General features: G+C 41.8%; 1 protein-coding gene across 5 annotated transcripts in view; it reads left to right on the forward strand.

The window, feature by feature from the left end:
* The window catches only part of BNIPL (BCL2 interacting protein like), a 181,719-nt gene that overhangs the window by 149,161 nt on the left and 11,384 nt on the right, over positions 1 to 21,174 (forward strand). For all 5 annotated transcript variants that reach the window (XM_078671445.1, XM_078671449.1, XM_078671447.1 and 2 more), the window contains 2 exons: positions 7,128 to 7,214; positions 20,103 to 20,201. In XM_078671445.1, coding sequence (XP_078527571.1) covers positions 7,128 to 7,214; positions 20,103 to 20,201 — 186 coding nt within the window. The remainder of the gene's footprint in view (positions 1 to 7,127; positions 7,215 to 20,102; positions 20,202 to 21,174) is intronic.

Raw genomic sequence — 21,174 nt, forward strand, 5'->3', positions numbered from 1 at the left:
TTTGAATTAAAAGCACTAAACTCGCAAAACACCTCCCCTGCTAATCCCATCGATTCTAGGCTAATTATTTCAAATTGTAGGAGGAGAGTACGGTGGTCCGATTTTCCTTCAATCGCAGGATAAGATAAGTAACCTATATGTTGCTCTAATTCCTGTGTTTGAGGAGGCGTCGGCCCAATTTTCACAATGTAGGGATGACTTGGATCTGGAAGTAGTTGAGCTGAACTTTTCTAAGCTAAGGGAAGTATCATTGGACTTCTTTTATCCTAACATGCCCATTAAACCGGTCAGGTCACCATCCCACCCGTGGTATAATAGCCAATGTCGTAAGGCCAAAAGGGCACTCATAGTATCCATTAAAGCTAATAATTGCCCCCATATAAAAATAACAAGAAAGGCATATAAATTGGCTGTCCAAGAAGCTAAACAGCGGTGGATAAGGGATAACTGGGATACGTTGAAAATTATTGCCCTGCGGGATAGAGACATGAGGACGTTTTGGGGTATTGTAAATACAGGTTCTTCAACCCCCAAAACAGCGGTTGAAGCAAACCTGGACGAAGAGGTATGGCAGGAGCACTTTGAAATTCTTTATGCTGATGAAAATAAGCCAGCGGGTGACTCAACTGTCTGTTGTCATATCGAAAGCGGATCGCCCTGTAAGCAGTGGGGTTCTAGATTCCTACTCTGATAGTGGTTTAAGTACACTTATAAGTTTAAAGGAAATTGAGGGTGCACTGCTAAAAATAGCACCGGGTAAAGCTCCAAGTTTGGATAAGATCCCTGGAGACCTATATAGGAGCGAACCCACCATCTGGATCCCGTATTTTTTATGTTCTCTTTAATGCCATATTGCAGGGCATGAAGATTCCTTCTAGCTGGTTGGGCGCAGAGATTATACCGATTTTCAAAAAAGGTTCCCCACTCTTACCAACTAATTACAGACCTATTATCTTAATTGATATTTCCCAAAAACTATTTTCACGCGTTCTCCTGGCCAGGCTACAATTCTGGATGGAAGAAAAAGGGGTACTGTCCCCCCTCCAGGCAGGGTTCAGGGAAAAGTTATCAATGCAATAGGAGTTTCAGGGGGAACAACAGGACAACCAGCCCCCCACTCAACGAGTTCACTATCAATAAGTGTCTGTCCCTGAATTGATACACCGTAAATATTTTTCAAGTCACAGCCCGAGAGGGTCAATATCTTTGCGACCTCACTTTACAGTGACCGATTAAATGAATTGGTCATTTGGCTGTGGTGTATCTAATTTCTAAAAAAGAAACAAACTACCATCCACAGGCCTTTCATCCACAGACAAAAATGTGAAAAGGAAAGAAGGCACCTCACGGTAGCAACACCATAGGGGAAAACTGACTGGTACTCGCCAGAAACCCACTTATCATTGGTTACCTTCTTTCCAGAAAGGAAATATGCGTGTGTATTAAGACAAAGCCTCAACCCAATGAAAACAAGAGGAAGAAACCTAAATGTGAGTGTACTTCCTATATGTGTAAAAATAATCCACGTGTTCAAAGATCCCGTGAGAACAAAAACATAATCCTCATCAATAAAAATTGGTAAAGCTTACTTGCTACTGATACTCTTTATTCCTTGCTGTAAGCTTTTCCACATTAAAAAATGACTCCTATCAAGTCATAATCAATAACAACTAGCCAACATGTTTCGTTGCTGTTAGCAAATTTAAGCAACTTCGTCAGGGCTAGGGATCCAAATGGACGTTTTCATGTGGGATTTGCATCAAACCATCCGGTTGCGTCACTGCAGCATACCGGCAACCTCCATGAAACGGAAATCACGCGTCACACGATCGCGCATCCGTCGGGTCACTGCCAACGGGTCTTGTCACCGCGACCTCGGACCTGAGGCGTTTCCAATCATCCGGCCGCCTTTACTGTAAGGTGAGGTCGCAAAGATATTGACCCTCTCGGGCTGTGACTTGAAAAATATTTACGGTGTATCAATTCAGGGAGAAGTTGCCAACCCTGGACCAAGTACTAAGACTACAATTCTTGTACTGGAAGACCATCTGCCTACAGGGGGGTAGTTTAAATTTAATCTTTGTAGACCTGAGGTCGGCATTTGACCTGGTGCCAAGGGAAAAATTATGGTTGGTTCTCAGTGAGATGGGGGTCCCGGTGTATCTAATCCAACTTCTTAAGCGATTGCATGAAGATAACTACGCACAAATAAGATATGGAAGGGATGGAAAACTGACGGCTCCCATACCCGTCAAACGTGGCGTACGCCAGGGATGCGTGCTTGCGCCCACGTTGTTTAGCCTTTACATTAATGGGCTGATTGATGCCTTGGCAACGGAAAAAGACCTTGATGCCCCTAAGTTAGCCTCCCGCAGAATTTCAGCAATGATGTTTGCCGATGACACTCTTTTGGTATCCAAATCTCCCATGGGGATCCACAGGGTTTTAGATAAATTTGAGTTGTTCTGCATGGAAAGAAGCTTAGAAATGAACCTGCAGAAAACCAAATTTATGGCATTTAATAGTATTAAAGGTACTCGCCCAAACTCTTTATTAAATGGGAAACCACTGGAAAGTGTTTAATCTTTTACTTATTTAGGCCTTACTATTGCTGAGGATCTGGATTGGGGGCCCACATCACCAAGTCGACATTAAAATTAGCGCAATCGACAGGTGGTATCATGAAGGTCTTTAGTAGATCCAGTAAGAGAGCAGTCAGCCCGGCACTAGTTGTGTTATGATACAGGTGTGTATTGAAAAGCGCCGGGACACTCTTCGAGTAGCCGTGCGCTATATAAAACAAAATATAACATAACATAACATAACTAGAAATCTATAAAGCCCAAGCCCAAGCTCGAGGCAGCGCACTCTATGGCGCCGAGTTTTGGGGACATTCTAAACTTGAGATCCTATCTAAGGTAGAAAATCAATACCTCAGACAGCTGTTCAGATTACCAGCGAGCACCCCATTGATCCCGTTGCGATTAGATAAGGGATTAATGGCGATTGCATATATGTCGAGTTTTAGACCTTTAATGTATTGGCGTCGCCTACGGTCTACTCCTGAACTTCTGTCTTCTAGAGAGGAGATGCTCGATGTTTTGTCAGTACAGGGTGCAGCCAAACTCTCATGGTTTGCGCATATCAAACTTTTACTGACCAACATGGGCCTGGGTGATTGCTGGGCTGAACCAGATCGTGCCTGCCTTCAAATTACAAGGAAACAAATGAAGGTCCATTATGAGGAGTATAGAAGGGCTCAACTTTATTCTTGTCCCAAAACGGGCAAACTGTCTCTAGCTTTTTTAGAAATAAAAAATAATGCCCGCTTTGAGCCAATATTAGATCTCATTAAACCGGTTGAGGCAAGAAAGCTCTTTTTAGAATTCAGGTTTGGGGTCCTTCCGCTCCGATGTTTCACGGCTAAGTGGAGCAACCACCAAAGGGTACAGTGTCCTGCATGCGACTTTCCTGAAGAATCTGTGCTACATGTTTTTTTTTCAGCTGTTATGGCTACCGTAGGGCAAGGAAACGCTGGTTGGTTCAGATTGCAGGAATATTGGTAGCTGCCACTGTCTTGAGGTATTTCGGATATTGAAGTCTGATCTCTGCATCCCGATTGTGTACTCAGTTGCCGGATTTCTATTCTCCATGTGGTGTACTAGAAGGGTGTTATTGAAATTATCCAAGGAGGTTTAGGACTTGTTATAGGAATTTAATGTATTTTTAACAATTTAGCATTTTGTTGCCCATGATTAAGTCTATCTGTTCAATGGTCCCAGCCTCCTTTAATGAAAATTCCCTGTTTTTAATTAAATTATCTATTTATTCATTGTACTATGCACTTTCCGACATGAACTGTATTTATCGCCTAGCTACAACACCGTAAAACAATATTTTTTATTATCATGTATGAAGGTAGCCAGATTATATATTTAGGTGTATTGTGTATTTTATAATGTTCCAAATTGATATTTGTATGCTTCTGTGTATGCTATATATGATTCTAGGAGTTGTACTTTTTTAGGTCATACTGACCGAAATAACGTTTTTTCTGAACTGAACTGAACTATATTAAGGCTGTGACACACTCGACCCATTTATGAGGAATGCTTCATCATTGTTTTTGCTCCCCGTTGGGCAAGTAACATCTGCTTGCACCAGTAAGCTCACATATGTAAGAGCTGTTGATGGTGATTTTTTTGAAAATTATTCTCGTAGGTTGAGAGACTGATGCTACTAGGGTGAACCCACAAAATAAAGTAAAATCACCTGAAGGTGAACAGTGGAACTTTAATTAGCGTTTCCTGAGGTAAGATTAAAACCAAAAGAATATAAAATAAGAAATAGCTCTGTGAGAGTGGAAACACCATAAAAGTATTGCCCCAGACAGGTTATACACTGCTTTCGGCAGACATTTTAATGGAGTAATTCTGTTCAGTATCCCGTAGACAGTAACAGATTATTCTTTTGTGTATTTGCTGAACTGCGGGTAGAAAAATTATAACAGTGTAGTGACACCATTGGCCGTTGAAATGGTGGGGTCCTCTGACCTTTCCTGGAAGAAATAAATGAATGTGGAAGGCTCTGATGTAGAGTTTAGTCACTGAGATGTACTGAGTGTTCAAGGTGCGAGCTTTACACAAGAAGGGTCTGTCTGCCCAGCTTACGTGTCTACAAGATGGGTTAGAAAGGCCTTAAGAGTGTGTTTTCTTTGGGAGGTAGTCAGTTGAGAATTTCCAAGTTTAATCAGACTCTCACTGAAAGCAAATGACGTTTCTAAATGATAGGGGAGGCAGTGGTCGGCACCTCTCAATTTTATAAAATATACTGTCAAACTTGCTATACGTCTGGCGCATTAGGTCTAATTTGCTACCCGTAAGGTAAAGCCTGGTACAATATAAGTTCAGGCATAATATGCAAACATCATTATGATGCTGTTGATAATACTTGTTTTAATGCTAATGGCTACATGTTTTAAATCTTTTTTAATTTCTAATCTTTCTATGATATGATTTTTATTTATTATTGTATAATGTAATTTATTCAGAAGATTGTTGTTTATACATTTTGTGAATGATTTCCATTTTGATTGAATAAATAACTACTATTACTGTCAAACTAGTAGGTAGTTGGGGAGGCTGGCCTAGAAGACATTTGCTTGGTCCTTTCAGCTGCTAACTAAGCATCCTCCGCACTGAAGTTAGGAGTGGTCCCTTTGGAGCTAACCCTAATACGTGGACAAGTTTGGGTCTCCATTCAGGTAGCTGAAAAGGCTTTTTTCACTAGACATGTAGTAGGAGCCTAATTTTGGAATAATGGGGTCAGTGAGAGTTGACACGCATCATATGAGGTCCACAAGGGGCAACTAGGTGTCAGAAATATAAAATTCAATGACCCTTTAAACAATTTCTTATTGATATCCAAGCTGGGAGGTGCATAGGTGAATGTGTCCTGTGGGTCAACAATCTTTAACTAGAATTATTTTACATCACCACAGTAAAAGCTTCATGATTCAACATTTGAGGAGGTGAGTGAGGTTATGCTTCTACCTGTTCACTAAGATGTAAGGCAGTGAGAAGGCTTTCAAATGTGAGGTATTGGACTTGGAGATGAGTAAACCAATTTCACTAGTTGTGCTCTGTTGCTCAGGATACAGAAGAGGACATTCAACAAGGGCATGCAGGTGCCAATGGTGTTTTGAAGTCTTTTGATGAGGATGTGGAGCTGAAAGCTGCAACAATCTCAAGAACAATGGGATTTGCAAATGAAAACCAGATACAGTTTTCAATTAAGACCGGCTATGCAGTCACTAGAGTATGCCCCCCCCCCTTGTAGGTAGGTGGGGGAATGTTGTTTTTTAAATAGAGTTTTATTTATTTGACTTCATTTGTGAGACTGGTGATGCTCTTGCGGGACACTCCTAGAGATTATAGAGAGCTGCAGATTATGTTATAGGAAGGGAACTGTGCCCGCTAATCTGTACACATTGTGACAGAACATTGGTGTTATTTATAATCCAAAATATATCTAAAGTTTGGTGGGCTTTGCCCATTAATCTCAAGAGAGGAAATGTGTTTATAAATTCAAAAAAAGAGAGTGGGAGGTAGAGGGATATGCTCGGTCCACCCTCCTATTCTAGTAGTAGACACAAAAATATCCGAGATCTCGGACGAAGAACCTAGCTGTTGAGGTAGATTATCATCAGTAATGGATGTAATCCCGAAACGAAAAATGTCCTTTCTTGAGTCCCCTCACTCACCGGAGTTTCCTCAGGGTGACATGCTTCATTATAGGGGCCATCCCAATCCGCTGCGGGTTGAGGCGTGCTGCTACTTGAGAAAATACGTAGGAGCACTGTAGTGAGGAACTATGTGTAGTGCAGTGGTGTATGTGGAGTAGAGTGATTAAAATTACCTAACTAGTGGGCGGAATTATTGTATTCTTGCTCCTAGTTGATATATTGAAAATGGGGTGGGTCTCTAGGTCAGCCTGGTTTGCAATGAGTCAGGAGTCCTAGTAGAGTGCCAACATGTTTCGAGCTTACCCCCAAGCTCTTCTTCAGGACACCACAGGGGCCAGCCCTGTGTGTACCACTCCAAAGTGCAGTGAAAAAAGTGCTAATAACAAATGCCAGTTAATGAGCATTCATTTGAAAAACATACATACGACATATGATCATGTTCAGTAGATATTTTTCAAAAGGCCGTACTATGCCTCATGGTCAGATCGAGGGGGAATTTCTGATGCTTCTCTCCTGGCTTGGTTACCTACTCGGCTTCCCTCGAGACCGGATCTCAAGGGAAGCCGAGTAGGTAACCAAGCCAGGAGCCAAGCCAAGTGAGGAAACTCTGATGAGTGATGGGACTCAAGAAAGGACATTTTTCCTTTCGGGATTACATCCATTACTGATGATAATCTACCTCAACAGCTAGGTTCTTCGTCCGAGATCTCCGATATTTTTGTGTCTACTACTGAAATGTGTTTATAGTCGTGGTCTGGGTATCAGCCTTTCCCGCCTCCGCATACACATCACGTTTTTATTATTTGATATTTGGCTGTGTGTGTACCAGTGTGGTTGATGGTGTGCTCTTTTATTTTCTCCTACTGCTCTTGAAATACAACAGGTTGAAAAAGAATCTCAAAGCTTTGATTATCGTCCACCCAACATGGTACGTGAAGGCTGTAATGGCTATCATCCGGCCCTTCATCAGGTAAGCTGGTCTACTTTCTGTCATCTACATGCAGGTCTAAACACCAAAAGTTGCCATTACCCTTCTGCAGTGATAAGGGGACTATGGAAACATGACCTAGAGAGTTCTATAAAAACCAGGTGACCTCTACAATAGTGATAAAAAGCAAACTAGAAAAGATGCATTACCCGTCATATTAAAAATCAAATCTCTTAAAAGCATAAAGTGGTGCATACATTTTGCAGAACTTGGAGTAAACTCAGTGTGTGTTCCTTTTCTATGGAGAGAGCTTTTCAAGAGAATCAAACCACCCACAGCACCAAACTCTGCCTTCTGAAATGCCGGTTCTGTGCTATAGTTGTTAAGCATTGTATCATCAAAATACCACTCTGAGACCGAGCGGGATAAGCATGTGTCAGTTCAGGCAAAGTATTACAGCTTATTAATTACCATTTAGAACCACCCTCATTATGCATAGCCAGTCACGTTTCGTAAAGGCTACCATGCCTTCCAGCAGGCCATTGCAACATACAACAATTATTTGCTATGCAATAGGTCTCGCGTTCACGCGAGTTTGAGATATTGACATTGTAAATGACAATGCCTTTTATTTATGTTTTGGGTTTGTTTTAAAACATAAATAAAAGGCATTGTCATTTACAATACTAATAGTTTAAACTATCGCAAATGCAAGACCTATTGCATTGCAATAAACGGCCTTCTCGACCGCTTGTTAGACTGTAAATATCAGAGGACGAGAGCGGCCTACGACGTCTTTAAAGTAGTGATAAATAGTGTAGTGAAGAAGATGTGTAAGTGTTGTAAATTACACAGACACAGTGTGACGTGAGAGTTACATATGACCCGAGCTATAAACACTAACAAAGAGCTCCAACACCTTTCACTCTGTGATTACACTGTCGCAGCTCAGGATGAAGAGCGGGGGGGGGGCTATTTCCTGCCCTCTCCGTGATTTGAGTGTGCAGTGTGGCAGTGCGTAATGTCATTGCTATCTTTGGCCTAATAAAAAGACACTCCAGCTGTAGTAGGGCCCTAGCTTCACCTCCTGGTGCCTGGTGGGTTGTGCTTTATGGCAGGCATGCAGGGAGGGAGGCATGGTCTCGGCTGCAGCTCCGGCCTCACATAGTTCCCCTGCTGTTACCAGTGAGCGAGAGGCGCTGAGGTGGTGGTGGCATTGGTGGTGCTGGCATTGGTGGTGCTGGCATTGTTGGTGCAGGCATTGGTGGTGGTGGTGCTGGCATTGGTGGTGTTACTGGTATTGGTGGTGGTGGTATTGGTATTAGTAGTGGTATTGGTGGTGGTGGTATTGGTATTAGTAGTGGTATTGGTGGTGGTATTGGTGATGGTGGTATTGGTGGTATTGGTGGTTGTGGTATCGGTGGTTGTGGTATCGGTGGTTGTGGTATTGGTGGTTGTGGTATTGGTGGTTGTGGTATTGGTGGTTGTGGTATTGGTGGTTGTGGTATTGGTGGTTGTGGTATTGGTGGTGGTGGTGGTAGTATTGGTGGTTTGGTGGTATTGGTTGTGGTGGTGATGGTGGTATTGGTTGTTGTGGTGGTGGTGATGGTGGTATTGGTTGTGGTGGTGATGGTGGTATTGGTTGTGGTGGTGATGGTGGTATTGCTTGTGGTGGTGATGGTGGTATTGGCGGTGATAGTGGTATTGGTGGTGGTGGTATTGGTTGTGGTGGTGGTGGTATTGGTATTGGTGGTGGTGTAATAAAACAGGCGTTTTAAAACAACCTGTCAGGTGGCTTTAGTACAGATGACATGTAAGACAGATGTGCTGTTGACAGCTTCAGCACAGGATTATGTGCTACCGGGAATTCACATGGTCTAATTTGCTAATCATTTCTAAATCCATTTTACTTGGGGGGGGGGGGGGGGGGGGGTTGAAACACAAACAAGATAATGCCGGGTTAAAGTGATTGAAAGCAGGCGCCCGGGTTATGGGGGTGGCTGTGCTGCTTAAAGAAACACAAGCGGGTTCAGCTGAAGCAGCGCATGTCCGGCCTGCAGTAAGAGAAACTCAATAAAGTAAATAGTGCCTACAGACTAAATAAGAGGTTCCGTGTAAGAACTGAAGTAAAAGGGCCAGTCGCTATGGGAGGGTACAAATTAAGACAAGGTCGTACTAAGGAGGCACTAACATGCTTATTAATGAATCAGAAGACAGCATTTATGAAAGACCATGACACAAGGCAATGAAAAATATGGGAGGGGAGGGGGTACAGCTTCTCTCCCATACTCTACTACAGCAGTCCGCAGAGCGAGCAGCGTAAGCACGCTGCCGCTAGGCTCAACCTAAAAACATACAAGCTGAGTCTTCTGAGCAGTGAACATTTTTTAACTAAGGTAGCTTAAAGCTAGTGTTGTCCCCTTTGCAGCTGCAGGGACATTTGCTAGTTAAGGTTTTTGTCAAATTTAAACCTGAGGGTATGAAAAAGGAAACTAATAACGTGGAACAAATTCACATCTGGGCAACAAATTTAACTAACAAATGACAGTTATATGGATCGGATCATAAATTAACCAAGGAGAGCTGGTTCAAAAAAACGTACAGTAGAGAGACTGCTATTCCTTGTGGTATCTTTTGTGAATTGGCCTGAAAGAGTTAGGAAAGAACTTGCTCCTGTCCAATATCAGACATGAAAGTTGCCATGAGTCTCATATATTTCCCACAGTCCAGCCTCACCCCACAACCACAACACAATCTAACTCTCATCTCAGCATAATCATTTGCTCTCCACGCAGTTATATTAAGATCCACACCCAATACGCCATCGCCAGAAGTAACTACTTTCACAACAGCATTCATGTTCATGCTCAACCGCATTGGCCCTGCAGATAGAGGCCCCATAGTTCACAGCAATCCAAATGACACTAAGCATTCATTCAGTTTCCTAGATAGTGATCTTCTTCTCGTGAAAGGTGGGCCAAGAAATATGCTCTAGTGTTCTGGACACCCAGAACATACTTTAACCACAAGTCAAACTCTTGTCCTCAGTATACCACTTAACAATACTTTGCTCTGATAGCTACTTGACGAGGAAACAGGTCTACAAAGGTCTTTTCTTCAGTACGCACAAGAAATTTATCCTAGACATGCATAAAGGGCCCCTATTAAGTCATCTGAAAAGTACGGTTTCGCATTACTTGCTATTCTCAAGTTTCACGCTGCTCCCATGAGCTCTTTTTTTTGTTTAAGTAATATCTCCAAAATGTAACTTCTAGCGTATGTCATCTTGCTGGTTTTGCAATATGTGATGAAGATTTCACTGAGCCTTGCTAGTTGTTATTGTATTACCACAAACCACTTTCACATTCCTCATCCTCACACAAACGTGAAAGTTTGTCATTCTTTTTCATCAACATATGATTGCTAAAATGAGTGAACTATTTGGTGTAATGCTCTGTGAGAAGACAGAAAGAGCAAAGCTGATCTTTGCCATTCGAAATGGAGATGTGTATTTTCCTCCACTGTGTGTTACTTGAGTATCATTCCTATGCCACTAATACGGTGGCGATAATCCACTTTTTATTCCCCTATCCTCCACTAATCCTTCGATATGTGAACAAAGTTTTGCACTGCTATTCCCACTATATTAGGAAATTGTCTTGAGAACAGTGTGATTAATCTCCCCCAATCTAATTGTGCTTGACCGTTAGATTTTGGTTGGTGCAACTTAAAGAGCATGCATCAGACTATAAATGTTGTAACTCCACTCACTGATTAATTCATTTTTAGAAGGTCTGTTAAGACTTGGCTGTTTGAGAATGTGTGTTACGGTCTTGTCAGGCTTCTTTTCCTCTATATCGCTGGGAGGCCTTGATTGGGTAGCCATGCGCTTTACAAATTACAATAGAATAGAATAAAAATAACAAAGCTCAACAGTGTTCAAGAGTTGCCTTTGTTATAATTTCACACACAGGTGTACAGCTTTTGGCGTGTGCTGGTTTTATTTTAATTGTAAACAATGCAACGTATGACCCAAATGTGGGGAACTGCCAGCACCCCCAACCTTGGAACTGGGTTCGCGTCTCGGCGTCCGCTCAACATAACTTTGAGTTATTTGAGGGAGCCAGCCTGCTCGGCTGGCTCCCTCAAATAACTCAAATAAGAGCCACAATCGGGCTCCGGAAGGGTCAATTCCCCACAACAGCCTCAGCACATCTCTCGGGGCTCCCAGCAGCACTTATGTGACACCAGGCTAGGGCAACTGCACTCCGGATACCTACAAACCAAAGTTTGCCATACAGGAGTGCTTCTAATCCCTTGCAGTTAACTCTCCTACAGAACTTTCCTGGCTGACTGGTGTCCTTGAGGTAGGTCTTAGGAGACTATGGCTGCCTGCATTCTCCCCGTGTTTACGTTTCTGTATCCTGACAGTGTTTCAAAGTGCTTTGAAGAAACTGAAAGTTCACATCCTAGCACTACATAAAAACACCTCTTCAAACACCACTGTAAGGTTTGCAGCTCAGACCTTAACATGTCAACACCACAGGGTCGTTTTTAGTTGGAAAAGAAAAGCAAACTCCATTATACTAAATTCCCCTTCTTAGAAGGGAGACTCAGTTTTTTACGGCTAAAATTATCATTTTGATTTTTAAGAACTAACGAATTACACAAGATAGCCTGAAAACAAAGAGATAAAAAAATGGAGCACATTAAAGTAAAATGTAAAGGTGTACACACACATTAAAAGAATTTATTTTTCTGGAAAGAAAGTGAGGGGATAAACGAGTGACGACAGGAAGAGGAAAATAATTAGAAATGCAAGCAATACTTTGCCATAACAGAAATTAATTTATCCTAGAAAGCATCACATTTGTATAGTGACCTTTTTTAATTACCGTCCTAAAATACTGCTCATTAAATTAAATACACCTAAATAGGCAGATATTCAATCTTTGTACCCAATGACCTCCCTGAAGGTTTTCCCAAATATTGCCATATTTAATGGCAGAGTGCATGGCATTGTGTGCTTCCAGGAGTTGCAATTGTAGGGGGTCCTATGAACACATGTCATACAGTTTGTTGAGCTCTTCCAACAAACTCCTCAACATTTGAAACACAAGATTTTTTGCATCATAAACAAGCATTTGCAATGTAGTAGGTCTCGCACTTTTTAAAACATAAATAAAAGGCATTGTCACTTGCATTGACGTGAGTTTAAGATATTGGCATTGTAAGACCTATTGCATTGCAAATGCTTGTTTAGATTTGATATGTATTGTACCTGCACCATTTATGACATACATACTGTGTTAAGCAGTTATGTTGAATGTCTTTGAATAAGTCTTCTTCAGCCACTGGCTTATTTTGATCTAGTCCCTTGAGCTATTCATTCGATACATTGTTAATTGAACTGTGACAGAATGCACTAACATTAGTGCTTGGAATCCAATGTGAACAACATACATTTCTGTCTCACTACCTTTACCAGACACCAAATATGCAGGGACAGGAGGGCTGGTTGGAAAGAGGAATGGGATAAGAGAAAAACATACATTGGTCTCCAGTGTGAGAAGTGTGGCTCACTGGTTAGAGGAGGCAGACCTGGAAGCAGAGGTCAGCCCGGGACCAGGGTTCAATTCCCGGCTCGGCGGGGTCTTGAGTCCTAAAATGTCCATGGACTCGACAATTCTCGCTCCGGTGCCTACTCGATTCACAGGTTCACACTCTGCGACTCTGGGCAATAGCTTGCTTAATCTCCACAACGGCCCCTCGCGGCGGGATGCCTGGCTTTCACCTTGCGGATAGCCTGCCGGGGTTATCTCACAGGGGAATACCAGGACGGGTTCCCTAAGCAAGCGCTTAGAAACCGCTTGGTGATTTGCGCTATATAAATTCCTGTACATTTACATTTACATCACTCTGACTTATTACTTTTGTTGGTCAAGGACATCTGTCGGGATGCAGTAAATATCTGCAAGGCAAAAAGATAGCTTAAGGAATTTGTCAGAGATAACTTCATGCCTATATATAATAGGGAATGGCTGTTCCTTAGCAAGATATATCTATCTATCTATCTATATCTCTGTCTATCTCTATATATCTATCTCTATATATATACAGACATACACGTGCCACCAGCAGGCTGATGTGGTACTTGAAATTCCTAAAAACACTACACACAGAAAATGAGTACCTCAAATATATATCCACTAGCACGTCTCCCCATGAATTGAATAACTACCTCAAGCTTCATCACTATAAACACTTTCATAGATAGAGTTTTCGTTTCTACTTGACTTCTGTAGAAAACCAACAGAGTTAACATTCATGCTCTCTAGTTTTGTTTTGAGCAATTCGTATTGTATTGTACTGTATTATGAGTTGTGCAGTCCTTTAAACCCCTACATTGGGGCTGAAGCAGTTGTCCGTACAGATGTGTGGTTGCAAGTGTTATCTTTGCTTTGGGCCCATGTGGGAAGTGTTTCAAAGTTATGAGTGATGAGCACGAGGTACGGGTATCATGTTATGGGATGCAGCGCTAAGCTGTGTGATACATGAGGAAGTGTGAGAGATAGACGTAACATTTTCACACATGCATTATGCCGGCAGCTCTGATTAGCTTTCCAATGGGTGGATGACATTTATACATGCATGAACAACAATCTAAGAATTCTTCCTAGTCTGTCATAGGATAACCACTAACAATAGTATCAAGCCGCAAGCCTTTGAAGAGCTCATGTAAGTGTTCACAAAATATTCAAGATATTGTTTTTCATTAACAAACGACTCTCAAAATATGTTTCAGTATTCCCAAGGTCCAGCAAAACAATTCATATGAACCAATAGGTCTTGGCAAGGAAAGATGTGATCCATGTAGAGAAGTTGAAGCTGCATAAACATTGTGTCAAGGCTGCCAAGCAAAGACACAATGGGCCCCGAGGGAAGTCATAACCAGATATCCTACAAGGCCATTGTACCTCCAGAATACGCAGACATTCATGGCCTGTTGGCAGAAATAGTTTATTGTCGGTATGCGGTCATGTAGAATGAACATTGTCCGGGTGTGGACACTGACTCAGTCCAGACATGCCGAAACTTTGTAATGGCCGACAGCATTTCCTTCTCTGAAAGAAATTTCCCACACACCAGTTTGGGGTATTACTACCATCTCTTCCGTGGTCCCCCCATACTAAGTGGCAAGCAGCTTTTCCAATTACTCTTATTGACACACCATGAATCAACCCACAGGAGTATTTTAGGGCATTATTTAGAGTTCACCGGATCTGATATTCTGTCACAAATGTGGCGGGTATCCCCACAGCCGTATTAAAAGTGCATTATAAGTTACTGGCTGCCTCGACGTGGCCTTCTTCCTCTATTGGAATGCATGAAAGACTATTGTACATCTCAAATCAGTTGGATGGAGCATCTGTAGCAGTGGGGAGCAAGAGATGACAAAAAGGGAAATAAAGCAACTGTATTTTCTGTAGCATCTGTTTTTCATGCGCAAAGGTTTGATGTTTGTTCCGCATGTACACACCAGACCCTAATAGTATAGTATAGTTAAATTGCTTTAGGCCCTCTTCTTGTGTTTCTCTAACTAAGCACTATGCCAATTACCAAAATAACTTATCTAGTAGATCGTGCTTAATTAAGGAATATTCTTTTAGAGGTGTCTAACCGAAAAATTGCATACCCTTACAGTGCACAGTATACCTATTGATATATTTATTGGTGTTGCTATTCAACTAATAATTCTAAACTGAAAAAAATGTAAAACTGTAATTTACTGCATGGTGGAAAGGTATCTGCTTTAACTATAACAGAGAATACGCAATACTACAATTAGCAATTAAAATAGATATTTTATGGTCAATCTTAAATATTATCTGCCCCTTTCCCCAACATACCACAACATGAAATTGATCAGAGAACAGGAAGTTGTCAGAGTTCCTTCAATTCCTGGGCTAATGTTTGCAACTCTCAAGTGGATTAGTATCTCTGGTATATATTTGCAGAACTTAACAAGTTTCTTGAGTCTTGTGTAATAACATACTATAACTATTTGACTTAATGTGTGGCAGCATCCCTGTACAATAATTCAATCGAGTGACACAAAAAGCACTAAATACATTCTGTTTCATTTGAAACTACAGTAGGGTTAGAAATCAGGTTTGGAAGATAAGCTTGTCAGGCTGTCTCAATGGGCAGCAGTGGTAAGAAGGGTGCAGTGCTGAACATATTGGTCAAAATATTGTCCTAAATAATATTGGGACCAAAATATCAACTACCAAAATATTGTTAACGTCGGTATATGTACGTATTGATATACTGTACGTAACTCAACATATATGTATCCTGATGATATATCTTCAGATGTATACTTTGCAGCAAATGCTTGCCATCACAGGATTTTCATTGTGAGTATTTTGGCCCCATGTATTTTGTAGGACGGTATTTCTCTCCTCAGTATTCAAAAACAGCTGGCATGAAATGAATATCTGTCAGTCATGCTTAGGATAGATTTTTAAACCTGGCCTAAAAACAGATTTACCTGTCTGCCAACCTCATGTAATAGCAAAAACATCAACAAGCATTGGAAATGCAATAGGTCTCGCAGCATTAGAGTTAGTGCTTTTAGAATTGTTTATGGGTTTTTTTGTAAATCTTAAGCATTTTTGTTTCCTGTAGCCAATGCTAAAGAATTAAAAAAAAAAAAGCCATAAACATTTCTAAAAGCTCTAACTCAAATGCTCCGAGACCTATTGCACTGTGTGAGGGTGAGGGGTTGAGGGTGAGTGAGGGTGAGTGAGGGTGAGTGAGGGTGAGTGAGGGTGAGTGAGGGTGAGTGAGGGTGAGTGAGGGTGAGTGAGGGTGAGTGAGGGTGAGTGAGGGTGAGTGAGGGTGAGTGAGGGTGAGTGAGGGTGAGTGAGGGTGAGTGAGGGTGAGTGAGGGTGAGTGAGGGTGAGTGAGTGTGAGAGAGGGTGAGTGAGGGTGAGTGAGGGTGAGTGAGGGTGAGTGAGGGTGAGTGAGGGGAGCGTATATGGAAGTATGTAATATGCAAAGTTTATGATATAAGATACAATCATGTAAGTGCCGAAGACTGACACTAGAAGTTTTGTAGGGACCCAGGACGAAGGGGAGGGGGAGGGGCCGTTGAGGGTTTGACATATTATTTGCTGTGATGAGAATTGTTATAACCGACTACAGGAGTGTAGTACAGATGCGAAAGTTAAAAGGGTGTTATTTATTGGCAGATTTGGGCTACCGACAGTAACATCGTAATGGACTTGTAAAATGTACAACATTTACGACACTCAAATATGTCCCTGCAAGACGACGAATAGGAAATGTTGGAGCCTGTTGCAAGTAATATTGTAAGACGTTTGTTGGAATTACTGTGCACGCTTAAGCCACGGTATGTAAGGTATAAACTTTGAAAAACAATAAAACTATGTTTTTAAAAAAAAATGTTTGACCGACTAGGAAAGAAAATAATTTAAAAGGACGTGTTGCTTCTCGATTGACTAATCACCTGCAAAAAGTAGTCTCATACATTCAAACAGTTCTAATTACTTCGTATTGGATTTATTTGTTTTGCTTCTTGTATTTGACCAAACTGGTCAGATGTAAGTACATCTCATCACTCCGCATGCCAGACATTCTTACACCCAGGGTCGCACACCTTGAACTTAGCAACTCTGTTCAAGAACAAGTTTCAGCACATGAACCTTCAAGAATCCTGTTTAGCCAGTAATTGAGGAAGGTAGAAAGCATTTCATGAAAGCACTGGCTACATTTCTGCTCTTGGCAGTTATTATTATGATTAGCAGATTATGGTATTTTATCTTCATTGCTTCTGCCCCCGCTTCCCCTTTCCAAGCACAGACATGCATTTTCACTCCTCTAAAGCAAGCCTAAAGCAGTGTCTTCTGTTCTGTGGCCGTGCCACTGTTGTGCGGGATAAAGTTCATTTCCCGTGAAACGCGCGTTTAGAGCCTAAAAGTGCCTGACTTCAGATGCAGCGAATGTCCTTGAATAGACCTTTCAACCACGTACTCAACTACATAAATGAATACATAAGTGCACTGCTACAACAAATAATTAAGATGTTTTCAGGAGCAGATAGGAAGCGTGGAGAAAGGATCAGTAAAGAATAACGAACTTATTTTACCTGTATTTAAAAGGCAATCTGGCTATTCCTTAAATGCAGCCGCAAGTAAAATATTGTACAAAATACGTTCTTAAAAGACTAACTATTTGATTTAATAATCTGATTTATGATAGCCTAACAAGCAGAGAATGCTATCAGTTTAAATCTCGCGATACCTATTGAATACATTCAAGAATATAAAACGACTACAAATACCTTAAACTTTAACAAACAACAGAAAATACAAAGCAAGGTTCAATGTTACTATGTCTTCGGGAGACATTAATACAAGCTAGTTCCTCATGATTAAAACAAATACATTACAAACAACGGAACTTTAAAAACAAGACGGAGGGAAGAGAGGGGAGGGGGGAGGAGAAATGCGACACGGCGGGAAGGGGCAGGCAGGATGACTCAGGGGAGGGGGCGGAGCGGGGCAGAGCGGCATGTGGGTGTGAAGAAGCCGGGCCTTTGAAGTGAAGCTAAGCTTCACTTCAAAGGTGTCGGAGGAATGCGGGCGGCTGTGCACGCGCTTTTAAGCTCAATGCACATGCGCATTGAGCTTAAAAGTCACGGGCACTGCAAGGAATCGCCACGATTCCTTGCAGTGTGGATAAAGAGTGGATAACTCGCAATACTCTCGCCTTGCTGACATTAATACAAGCTAGTTCCTCATGATTAAAACAAATACATTACAAACAACGGAACTTTAAAAACAAGACGGAGGGAAGAGAGGGGAGGGGGGAGGAGAAATGCGACACGGCGGGAAGGGGCAGGCAGGATGACTCAGGGGAGGGGGCGGAGCGGGGCAGAGCGGCATGTGTGACCGACTAGGAAAGAAAATAATTTAAAAGGACGTGTTGCTTCTCGATTGACTAATCACCTGCAAAAAGTAGTCTCATACATTCAAACAGTTCTAATTACTTCGTATTGGATTTATTTGTTTTGCTTCTTGTATTTGACCAAACTGGTCAGATGTAAGTACATCTCATCACTCCGCATGCCAGACATTCTTACACCCAGGGTCGCACACCTTGAACTTAGCAACTCTGTTCAAGAACAAGTTTCAGCACATGAACCTTCAAGAATCCTGTTTAGCCAGTAATTGAGGAAGGTAGAAAGCATTTCATGAAAGCACTGGCTACATTTCTGCTCTTGGCAGTTATTATTATGATTAGCAGATTATGGTATTTTATCTTCATTGCTTCTGCCCCCGCTTCCCCTTTCCAAGCACAGACATGCATTTTCACTCCTCTAAAGCAAGCCTAAAGCAGTGTCTTCTGTTCTGTGGCCGTGCCACTGTTGTGCGGGATAAAGTTCATTTCCCGTGAAACGCGCGTTTAGAGCCTAAAAGTGCCTGACTTCAGATGCAGCGAATGTCCTTGAATAGACCTTTCAACCACGTACTCAACTACATAAATGAATACATAAGTGCACTGCTACAACAAATAATTAAGATGTTTTCAGGAGCAGATAGGAAGCGTGGAGAAAGGATCAGTAAAGAATAACGAACTTATTTTACCTGTATTTAAAAGGCAATCTGGCTATTCCTTAAATGCAGCCGCAAGTGAAATATTGTACAAAATACGTTCTTAAAAGACTAACTATTTGATTTAATAATCTGATTTATGATAGCCTAACAAGCAGAGAATGCTATCAGTTTAAATCTCGCGATACCTATTGAATACATTCAAGAATATAAAACGACTACAAATACCTTAAACTTTAACAAACAACAGAAAATACAAAGCAAGGTTCAATGTTACTATGTCTTCGGGAGACATTAATACAAGCTAGTTCCTCATGATTAAAACAAATACATTACAAACAACGGAACTTTAAAAACAAGACGGAGGGAAGAGAGGGGAGGGGGGAGGAGAAATGCGACACGGCGGGAAGGGGCAGGCAGGATGACTCAGGGGAGGGGGCGGAGCGGGGCAGAGCGGCATGTGGGTGTGAAGAAGCCGGGCCTTTGAAGTGAAGCTAAGCTTCACTTCAAAGGTGTCGGAGGAATGCGGGCGGCTGTGCACGCGCTTTTAAGCTCAATGCACATGCGCATTGAGCTTAAAAGTCACGGGCACTGCAAGGAATCGCCACGATTCCTTGCAGTGTGGATAAAGAGTGGATAACTCGCAATACTCTCGCCTTGCTCGATGCGCATGCGCATCGACAGGCGAGACCTAAAAACTATCCTCTTTATCAACTAGCCTTTTAATTTGTCATTCACATTTTGCCTCAGCCCACTAAAGGATTCAGCAGGGGAAAATGGGTAAGCCGACTTCATCACTGTCCGTTTTGCCCTGTAAGTGAAGGCATTTTGCTTGATCACATGAACATATCCACCCAAAAAGAAGTGCAATTCGGTGCCAGGTCTGATGGGCTAATACTTTATTTTGCATATATGTTTATTCTTTCTGCCCTTTATCATATTTATACTTGCGTTAGTCTTTTGGGGTGTTTAAACCACTCCTTCAGTACAAAGCCAATCTGGTTTTCCTGAGATTCGCATTTAAAATAAAAAGGGTTTCTATATCTGCTCTACCTATTACAATTGTAAAATTGTACATGATAGTTAATTTATTTCTAATTCAACACTTCTGTTGTAGGCATATTTTCACATGTTTAGACTGTGGCATTTTTTCTTTTTATTTAAACGCTATATTATTGCAATAACAAATAAAAACAAGCAGCTACTGCAGCAGTTTGCCAAGGCCAGACCTATTAACTTTGCCAATGCATGGCTTCTGTTTGTAACACTTTGTTTTTTACTTTTACAGTACTAAGTTTGGGAGGAAAATCCAGTTCATGAACAGCCTGTGGGAGTTGTCACAACTCATTTCGCTGGACCACGTGAACATCCCAGAGTGTATCAGACAGTAAGTCTGCATCCATTCCTTTTCATATTAACTGGACGCTTTCACAAGACAGGGGTATATGTAACAAAACTGAGAACTGGCTGGAATTATAGTAATGCTAAAGAAGAACAATGGTTCTGTCTGGAAACACATTTGCATTGAAAATATACTGTATAGACAATTTAAGAAAAAACGATTCTAAGAAGAATTAGTGAAAACAAAACATCTGACCACAAAAGAAGATATAAGCACATTTTTGTATGTTAACCTTCTTCAAGATTTGAATCATTTGAAGCTGTCCAAAACATACATTGGGTAAACAAAATGTACACTTAAGAAGTGAGTCGCGACTAGGTGCTCAACGAAAGATTAGACGGTGAACAGAATCATGAACATACATATATATGTCTGCTCGAAGGTTGCCCTGTGATGGAAGGCACGCCAACGCTGTTCTTAGTGAAACACCTTTTTACTGGTATGAGGGCAATAGTGTCACCAAACACTTAGGCAGTTCAACAGCGTACATATCGCCTGACGCGTTTCGAGGTTAAAATCCTCTTCCTCAGAGGCGTGGATGCCGGTGAAAGTTCTGTGTCTATTAGGACCACCTTTCTTTTCTTTGGTAAACGTAGACCCACCCTGTATGGGCTGTCCCGATAGAACGAAAATTTCTGGGCCTCGTAGTCCTAATGGATTTTTTTCTTAAATCCCACACAGGTGATTAACTGCCGCAATGTTTCAAGCCCCCAGATGGGCCTCGATGCACACGCTTCCCCTCTATAACCATGACAGCGTTCCCAGTGCGAAGATCCAAGATCGATCTTCTGGCCCCCTGTTACAGGGTGGTGCTCTCCCGACGGCTAGGCTGCCGCCAAAAATGTCTGCTCGAAGGTTGCCCTGTGATGGAAGGCGCGCCAACGCTGTTCTTAGTGAAACACCTTTTTACTGGTATGAGGGCAATAGTGTCACTAAACGCATAGGCAGTTCAGCAGCG

Source organism: Lissotriton helveticus, chromosome 12 (genome assembly GCF_964261635.1).
Source record: "Lissotriton helveticus chromosome 12, aLisHel1.1, whole genome shotgun sequence".
In the NCBI taxonomy this organism is placed as follows: Eukaryota; Metazoa; Chordata; class Amphibia; order Caudata; family Salamandridae; genus Lissotriton; species Lissotriton helveticus.